The 9,456-nt window shown below is 43.8% G+C and overlaps 1 protein-coding gene across 1 annotated transcript; it reads left to right on the top strand.

Moving 5' to 3' along the window:
- The first annotated feature begins 1,559 nt into the window (after positions 1-1,559).
- Positions 1,560-9,402, top strand: LOC125510268 (serine/threonine-protein kinase STY46). Its single transcript, XM_048675402.2, has 16 exons — positions 1,560-1,984; positions 2,085-2,199; positions 3,098-3,189; positions 3,335-3,454; positions 3,636-3,690; positions 3,862-3,972; positions 4,059-4,112; positions 4,215-4,390; positions 4,471-4,578; positions 5,894-5,967; positions 6,066-6,241; positions 6,591-6,686; positions 7,943-8,023; positions 8,113-8,166; positions 8,780-8,914; positions 8,990-9,402. The coding sequence occupies exons 1-16, from the start codon at positions 1,707-1,709 to the stop codon at positions 9,068-9,070; spliced, it is 1,806 nt and encodes a 601-aa protein (XP_048531359.1). The 5' UTR covers positions 1,560-1,706; the 3' UTR covers positions 9,071-9,402.
- Positions 9,403-9,456: the final 54 nt, after the last annotated feature.

Below are 9,456 nucleotides of genomic sequence, written 5' to 3' on the forward strand. Positions count from 1 at the left end.
ACGAGACCGAGCGCAGTGCCATGCTAGTTACCAGTAGAAAAACAATTGGTGGCGAGTTCCACTGATAAAATATTACGTACTCCTACTTCGTTGTAGTACTACTAGTATAGTATACTGGTGCTGGGTGTGGGTGGGGTGATTAGCTTTGTGATGATGATGATCCCGTCTACTAGGGGTGGGTAGTGGGGCGGGTCGGGGGTGACCAGGTGCTGACGGATCCATCTTATCCCCCGCGCTGCCGAATCCAAAAAGCGGCACCCCATGCGAGCACAACACCGCAGCGGAGCGGCTACCGGCTGCCGCGCGTCGCTGGGGTGGGGGCATATTCCCACGCCGCTCCTCCGCTCCCGCCTTTGTTTAACAGTTTCCTTCCGCTCGATCGCTCCGTCGGCCCGTCGCGCCCGCTCAAGTGCCGTCCCGACGAGTGACGCGGCGCGGGCCCGACCTGTCGGTGGCCTGCCAAATCGCACACTTTGTTTTTCCGGGGGGAAATGGCACACAATTCCTCCGCTCAAAACCAAACCAAACGAAAAAAAATCGTCGGAAAATAAAATGAAGCGAAATGAACGTGGAAGCGTGGCAGACTGGCAGTTACGTGCGGTTTACCTGCCAGGCCACGCGAATGGAGCATGAACGCCGCCGCCGCTCGTGTCTCCACACGCTTGTTAACGAGTTCCATCCACATAAGCCGAGAATTAACTCTTCTTACTTATCGTGCTCGTTTCCGATCACGGAAGCCAAATTTGTCCGTGATACTCTGTGCGGAATGTTAACTCACTCCCCACGCCAAATAAACCCTGCGTTCAAGCGTCGCGCTCCACGTTTTTATTTTCCCCATTTCGGCCTTTTTTCTGGCATATTTATTAGATATATACACTAGATGGAAGTGTCCAAAGCGAAAGCCATAAGGGCCTCGTCATAAAAAAAATAAGAACGTTTAGTAGCCGCTCGGCCGGTTGCCTCGTTCCTAAGCAACGGACGACACAATTACTTATCAAACCCCAAACTCATTGCTACTTACAAAACACAAGCAGCCGCAGATATTCGTCCAAGATGCGGTGAATAACCCAATTCAGCTTCGGCTACTACACGTCCATGGCAGACACACTGGTTTGATTTAAAAATAACGCAAAAAAATAATAGTACTAGCATCCTACTCCTACACTGCAGACAGTGTGCTCCACAATGGCCGCAGCGCCGATGCACCGCACCTGAGAGAGCCCCAGACCAAAGCCGAGTTGGCCACAGCCCCCGTTTTATTTGCGACCGAGCAGATGAATTTGACTCCATTTCGTTTTTCCTTTTCATAAATAATACTTCCTCCGTAAACTAATATAAAAGCGTTTAGAATACTAAAATAATGATCCAAACGCTTTTATATTAGTTTACAGAGGGATTTTAGTATTCTAAACGCTCTTATATTAGTTTACTGAGGGAGTATTAAATATAAAGAAAATAAAAGGGGTTCCGCACACTCGCGGGGCGGCAGATAAACTCGCGGGCGGGCGGGCACGTATATAAAACCACTGTGGCCACCAGCATCCACAAACTTCTCCCTCTCTCTCTCTCGAAATCCCTCTCCCTCTTTCCATTTTCCTCCCCCTTTTCTCCCCACCCTCCCTCGCCCGAGGGATCGATCGCGCGCGATTTGCCTCCCCTCCCTCCCTCAATCCGCGAGCGACTGACCGAGATCGGGCCCGGCGGTAATGGCGGTGGAGGAGGTGGCCGAGAGCTGCGGCAGCCACGCCGCCGCGGCGGGCGGCGGCGGACGCGGACGCGGGGGCGGGGGCGGAGGGTCCTCGTCCCCGCCGGGCGCCGCGGGGTCGGGGGCGGGGGCGGGGGCGCAGTCCAGGAAGCAGCAGCAGCAGCACCACCACAAGCTGGAGGTCTACACCGAGGTGCTGGCGCGCCTCCACGCCGCCGAGGAGCGCGCCCCCGGCTTCGACGACGACCTCTGGAGCCACTTCAACCGCCTCCCCGCGCGGTAACGCCCCCGCCCCCTCCTCCTCCCGGTCCCTCCCACTGACGGCTGCGACGCGGCGGTACTGACGATTCTCGATTTGGCGTTTCGGCCTGGGTTGCAGCTACGCGATGGATGTGAACGTGGAGAGGGCGGAGGACGTGCTCACGCACAAGCGCCTCCTCGAGCTGGCCAGGGATCCGGCGCAGCGCCCGGCCTTCGCCGTGCGGGCCGTGCAGGTGAGCCGTTCGTTCCTCATCACGACGGGCTTCTTCCCCCCCCGTGCTCGTGCTGGTTTAGGAATGCGATTCGGAGCGCCACTGATGTGATCGACCGCTGTACATGACTTGAAATTCGATTGTCCCGAGTTGTATTATATGGTCTGACTTATGTGCTCATCGTCCCTGGTTGGCTGGCCTCGGTGGGCTGGGGGTTCAGTTTTCTGCCCTTCAGATTTCCTTTTTTATAATCATTCCATCCCATCACCACTGAAGCCTAGTCAATGACACTCATTCTCGGTGGTAACACGTCTTTCACCGTCCGGAAAGAATGGGGACATTTTATTAGTATTCTCTTAAACTGGATTGGTATTCTCTACCAAGGAATTGGCTCATTGGCACTTGGTATTACCACTTCCGGATACATCACTTGTTTATACTGTCAGCAGCACCAACTGAGAAGATGCCTTATGGGTATCCCGTCACCACTGTATTTGAGATTTGAGAGTTGCCACGTTAGGGCTTTTGAATCGTCTAAATGCTAACACTGTCAGGAAGTATTATTTTTGGTATTTACTACTTGACTGATGGAGTATCAAACTGTTAAAAATCTGCTCTACTATGAATATGATGTTCAAAGAGTAGATGTAGGGTGGGGGTCCTCAAGCATTTTTAAAATGAGATAAAAAAAAGCCTGAACGTCCCCTCTGAGCGTAGCATAATTTGATTGATTTTAACCACTTACTTACTGAGTGAAAGTTTAAGCTCTCCCATTATTAGCTGGCAGCGCCGATGCATTATTTTATTTCCAAGTTGTGCATTTCTTTTTTCTTTTAACTGCAAAAATAGTTGCTAACTTGCAGTCAGATGTAAAACTTCTATGCTGTTCATTGTCCTTATTTGAGTCTTGATTCATTAGGTATCTCCAATTGTTGATGGGAATCAGACTGATGCTGATTCACACACTGCAGGGGAGGAAGTTGCTTCAAGGCTGTTGAATAGGCAACAAAGGTACCTGCGCTTTTCAATCTGCTACTAAATATTTTTGCTGATTGGAAAATGTCTTGTATCTTTCTTATTGCCATGCATTGCAAAATACTACCTCTACCAGTGGTTCAATTTTCCTTCATTTCTAACATGTACAAGTTATGTTCAGCATCCACCCTCCTCCTGCTTTTGGTTCATCTACAAACCTTGAGGCCCTTGCGCTTGAAGCTAGTAAGTCGCAAGGCCAAGATCAGGATAGCACCTCAGATAATGTTCGATCTCTCTACAGGTAAGACTTTGCTAGTTACCTTTGCCTCTATTTTATCCTCATACAATAATATTCTTGTTAAATCACTATGTCACTTGACAGTTAACATATTATAGGTATATAATTATTGCATTTTCTTGTTCTGCAAGTGCTATTTCCTCTGCCGAGGACACTGATTTGATTGTATTTGTATGCCATACAGACCCATGCATGAAATCACTTTCTCTACCATTGACAAACCAAAGCTTCTCAGCGAGGTAAACAGGGATCTATGTACATTTGTGGATTTTATTTAGGATATCTATCTATATATCCCTAGATTTTTTAACAACATAATTCATGGTATCTAACCTGAATAAATACCAGTTCGCTGAATATGTGTGTTTCATCTATTTGTTTAGTGATGCCATGTTTTCTGATGCCCCCAGCTGACATGTCTGCTTGGTGAAATTGGTCTCAACATTCAAGAAGCACATGCATTTTCAACAAATGATGGCTACTCACTCGATGTGTTTGTCGTTGTTGGTTGGCATGCTGAGGTATTTCAGTACCTCATTTTGTCTTTGGACCTATGATTTTGTGTTTTGTTGCTGTTTAACATTTAATGATCTGTTCATTTATTTAGGAAACGGAGGATTTGATAGAAGAATTAAAAAAAGAAATCAGCAAGATTGAGGAGGTGAAACAGAGACGCATATACTTTATTGCCATTTAGTTAGTCCCCAGTTTCACATGCTTGTTTTCTTCGTGCTCATATTTTGCTTTGGCTTGAATTGGGCAGACACAAGCATGGTCTACATCTCATTCATGGTCTTCTCCAGTTGAAAATATGCAGATCGTGGAGAACTCAACAGCCGATCATGTTGCTATACCTACAGATGGTGCCAGTGAATGGGAAATTGATATAAAACTACTCGATTTCGGGAATAAAGTAGCATCTGGATCATATGGTGATCTGTGAGTGTTCACTCCTGGCTATCATGAAAATTTATGTGGAGTTTTCAGGCAATCACGTAACTGACTCGTTCTTTTACCAGTTACCGGGGTACATATTGTAGTCAAGATGTAGCTATTAAAGTGCTCAAACCTGAGAGGGTAAATGTGGACATGCAGCGTGAATTTGCCCAGGAAGTTTATATTATGAGGTTTGTTACATCATATACTCTGTTTTCCCAATATAGGTTTAAGGCTTTTGCACATGTGAAACTGGGGACTAACTAAATGGCAATAAAGTATAAACTGGGGACGTAGGTGTGTTTCTTCTTCACTTAGCTCTGACAGGCCTCCCTGTGGAGGTTTGGGGTGGAGTTGAGAGAGAGGAGCATGGTAGATTGTTCGCGTTTGCTTCCTGTCGTAGCTTGTTTAGTTTGGATGCTTAGGTTTTTGTTAATGAAAATCGGAACGGAGAAGCCCTTCTTTTATAAAAAAAAGGCTTTTGCACATAAACCTGTGTTTCCCCCCTCTGTGTATTTATGTCATCTCACTTAGTCATTTTCTTCTGTTACACAATGAATACCATTCTTAAAAATATTAGGGCCTGTTTGGATTGCTACCAAAGCTGACCCTGCCAAAAAATTGGCTAGCCCATGCAATTTGGTAGCTGTTTGGATCTGCACCAAAAAATTGGCTCACCAGACTTGCCCGGCGCCTCCATGTATTTCTCGCCAACGCGTGAACGTCACGAGGGCACAAGAAAGCTGTGCCAATATTTTGGCGCTGGACCCTGGTTGTTATGGTGGGCTCTGCCGCATGCATGAAGTTAGGATAAGCCGTTTTTTTGGCTGTAACCAATCAGCGGCACCTTTTAATTCAAAGATATGCGGTCCTGTGTGTGATTAGCAATTGCATACAGTAATTCTTCAGTATCCAAACAATAGCAAAACGAAGTGCATGCAGCATGCCATGTCATTCTTTTGGTGACTTCTGTTAACATTGATTAAATATAAGTTTTTACAGAAAAAAACACATTGAAGTATTGAAATGTATTTCTTCTCAATTTTGTAATAGATGTAGTTAAATATTTTTCGACTAGCATAATCGTCATGCCAGTTGGTCGCAAACCAAACAAAACAACAGTCTCATTGCCAAAATTTTGGAGGATATGATGGTCACAATCCAAACACCAACAACTTGCCAAAATTTTGGTGGGGCAAGTTGGGGCTCAAACCAAACAGCCACTTAGTCTCAATCTCTCAGATGCTCCGGTTGTCACGTTTTCTCTGCTGAAATATTTACTTTTAGGATGCTAAGATGATAAAGATCCACCCTTGCTGTCATTTACCTGTCAACATCTTATTCTCTCAGTTCTTTGCTTGCTTATTAACTGATGTCTCACAGTACAAGTTATGTAACTATAGCTACATGTTAAAAGTATCACCCTTAGCGATCAGTTTCTTCCAGAAGTGCTCCTCTGTTTTTCCATTTACCTTCTAAGTTTATGAAGTATACATTGGAATTCAGGAAGGTTCGTCACAAGAATGTTGTGCAATTTATTGGTGCATGCACTAAACCCCCAAGGCTATGCATAGTCACAGGTATGATTAAACAAAGGCCTTCCCTTCCAAGTTTCCATTTTCCTATTGTGGCAGTAACAGTAACAATGACTGAACCTGCATTTTCTTCACTCGTCCAGAATTTATGTCCGGTGGGAGTGTGTATGATTATCTTCATAAGCATAAAGGTATCTTCAAGCTCCCTGCCTTAGTTGGAGTTGCAATGGATGTGTCAAAAGGCATGAGCTACTTACACCAAAATAATATTATTCATCGGGATCTGAAAACCGCCAATCTTCTTATGGATGAAAATGGGGTAAGTATTGTCTACTTTCAGTTATTCATGATGCATGCATCCTTGGAAATGATGTTCCACAAATCTTAGCCCAAACTCCTAGACATGCCTTTACTTCTCCAGCTCAAAAAATGTTTTATCACAAAAATAAGAGGGGTTCTCCTATAACACAATGTTTAGCTGTATTTTTGGTCTACTTAGCCAAATCTTGTTTGTGATTGATGAGTGGCTGGCCACTGGGTATCTTGAACCTTCTTCCTGGTTGGGAGTACATGTGATGAATGTGTTACTGCAAACCGTTGTTTCGTTTAGTGCATGATTCAGTAAGAAGAATTGGCTAATTGTTCGAACTGATTGTTTCCTTCTACAGATGGTTAAGGTTGCTGATTTTGGTGTTGCACGTGTTAAAGTTCAGTCTGGAGTAATGACTGCAGAAACTGGGACATACCGTTGGATGGCCCCAGAGGTGATTTCTCTATCATTACTACCGCTACCACAACTTGGTTGTTATGTAATACCAATGCTAAATTTAAGCTGTAAAGAGCAGATACGTCCATTAGAGGTTGCGAGCCTGAATACCCAAGCTCTGAGTTCAGGTTGACAGATTGACAGGGTAGGAAACACCTGGCCATCAACTTTTTTTCATTGAAAAAGAAGAAACCACAGAGTTCAACAGTTGTGAACTTGTGATCTAAAGCATTCTGGTGCAACAGCAACCTATCAATGTTTTAGTTACAACCCTTGGAATACGGCACCATCGCACCACCCCAAGGATGAACACTTGTGAGACCAAAATAGAACTGCTATCCTCTAAAAAGGAGTAAAAAAACTGCTACCAGACCTACACAAGGATGCTAGACATAATCTTACTCAGATATTCACCCATCAGATGGTAGTGTATTGTAGTGTAGCAGCAGTTGCATTTTTCCTCATGTTCTTCATCTCCCAACTCCTGAAGCTTTCTTTTCGTCAGTACCACGCGATTGAGGGTCGCTCTCTCCTGGCCTCCAGTTCCCCATTGCTTCTCTCTAGTTGATTCAGTTCCAGAATTTGGCATATTGGCGTCTTATGTCTTGAGAAGCTGCTGTAAGCACCGCAAAAACATCAACAAACTAGCACATGATATTTTGCTAAAATGTAAATCATTCCTCATCTTTTTAGATTAACCATAATGCAGAAGTAATCATGTTTGCATCTCAATTTTAGTATGACTGATCCTTCATTTGGACATTGATTCACCACTTATCAATTCTGAAAAGCTCAAACCAAACATTCTGAATCGCCTCGCAAATGAGACGAGGCACTGCTCTGAGTTCATTTCGATGGCATTGCTTGACATGTGGACAACATTGTATTGCTCCATATGCTTGATAGAAGCAAGGAGATTATTTTGTTTCTTTGCTATTTTTGAAACGAAAGGGGAAGTTTCATTCTTAAACCTGTATTTAATTCCCCACAACGAAAACAAAAACCTGTATTTAATCTTTAGCCAGCAAATTATTATTTATTGGTAGAGATAGTGTGCAAACCGCTGTCATTAGAGAGAATATTTTACGGACTTGCATCCTTTGATTGTTACCTCTTTATCCTTTCTTCACAATAAATTCATCTACTACCATTTCTGTATCTTAATAGTGCAGTGGCGGTGAATTCAAGAAATAGAGGTCATCAGTGAAATATTTTTGATTGATATATCACCTTACAAAGTTTTGTCTGTTATAGGTTATAGAACACAAGCCCTACGACCACAAGGCTGATGTTTTTAGTTTTGGAATTTTGTTGTGGGAACTGCTCACTGGGAAGGTACTTGCATCACTCTTCTGCCACTGTTAGTTCATTATGTTAACTGCATTGTTTTAAATGAGTTTTGTTTATACATCTATTGCTTGCAGATTCCTTACGAGTACCTGACACCATTACAAGCAGCTGTAGGTGTGGTTCAGAAGGTAAAATTGCTTGTCATTTCTCCATGACCGCAGTCTTCTTTGTTCTTGTTATGTTTAGACATGGATTCTTACTCAAATTATCATGTCCACCACACAGTAGCATGGTAATGATCATATATGTTTTGGACTATTGCTATGTTCAGACATGGATTCTTACTCAATTTATCATATCCACCAACCATAATAATGATCGTATATGCTTTGGACTACTGCGCACAGATAACATAACCTGGTTTGAGTTTCTTTTGTCCCATGATATCATGGGATTTCAAGATATGATCAGTGTTAACATACTCTTAGGAATGGTTCGCTGACGCACAAGCAAAACGAATGATATTTGGACATCAATGTAGTGATCTAAGCGCTCTTATATTTCTTTAAAGAGGGAGTACTTCCTAATTTAAAGATAAATGCAAAGATATAATTACCTTATACTCCCTCCGTTTCTAAATGCAAGTCTTTTTAGAAATTTCAGTGCGGACACATACAGATGTATATAGACATTTTAGAGTGTAGATTCACTCATTTTGCGTCATATGTAGTCCATATTGAGGACTTATATTTAGGAACGGAGGGAGTACAATCTTATTAACATGTCAATCTTGCTTCTCAGGGATTGCGGCCCACAATACCAAAAAATGCTCATGCAAAGCTTGCGGAGCTCCTTCAGAAGTGCTGGCAGCAGGACCCTGCTGAAAGGCCAGATTTCTCGGAGATATTAGAAGCTCTTAAGAAAATAGCAGAGGAGGTTTGTGACCAAGACTGCACACCGACTTACTTTAATGCATTGAGGCTTACGTTCTTATTCAAAGCGATGGTGCAGGTTGGAGATGAGCATGACGGGAAGCACAAGGACAAATCCCTGGGGGGATTCTTTTCGTCTCTGAGGGGGCGAGGACACTAAGGTGGCGCAGGTGTACATGGTTTGCAGTCCATTTGGACGGGCCTGAGCGAAGATCAGCGCCTGTTTGTCAGAATACCCAGCGCCAGTACATCCAGATGGATGCCTGCTGCATCAGTGAACTGAGCCGGATGACAACTTTTCAGTTGTAGTTCCCACTCATCGGCTGCAGCCAATAGTTTTTTTTGTCTGGTTATTTACTTCCGGGTTCTATTACATGTAACATAGGGAGAGAGTGCTTGTGGACTGTACATTATTTAATCTGATTCCTCTAACAGGCTGTAACTTGCACATGAAATAATAAGCCTAGCTTAGGGCGTGCTGTGATTCTTTCACTTGCCAATTACCTCTTTACATCCTGCTCGCAGCTTGAATGTTCTTGCATGGCT

Source organism: Triticum urartu, chromosome 5A, assembly GCF_056163025.1.
Source record: "Triticum urartu cultivar PI428250 chromosome 5A, HENAU_Tu73, whole genome shotgun sequence".
NCBI classification, from domain to species: domain Eukaryota; kingdom Viridiplantae; phylum Streptophyta; class Magnoliopsida; order Poales; family Poaceae; genus Triticum; species Triticum urartu.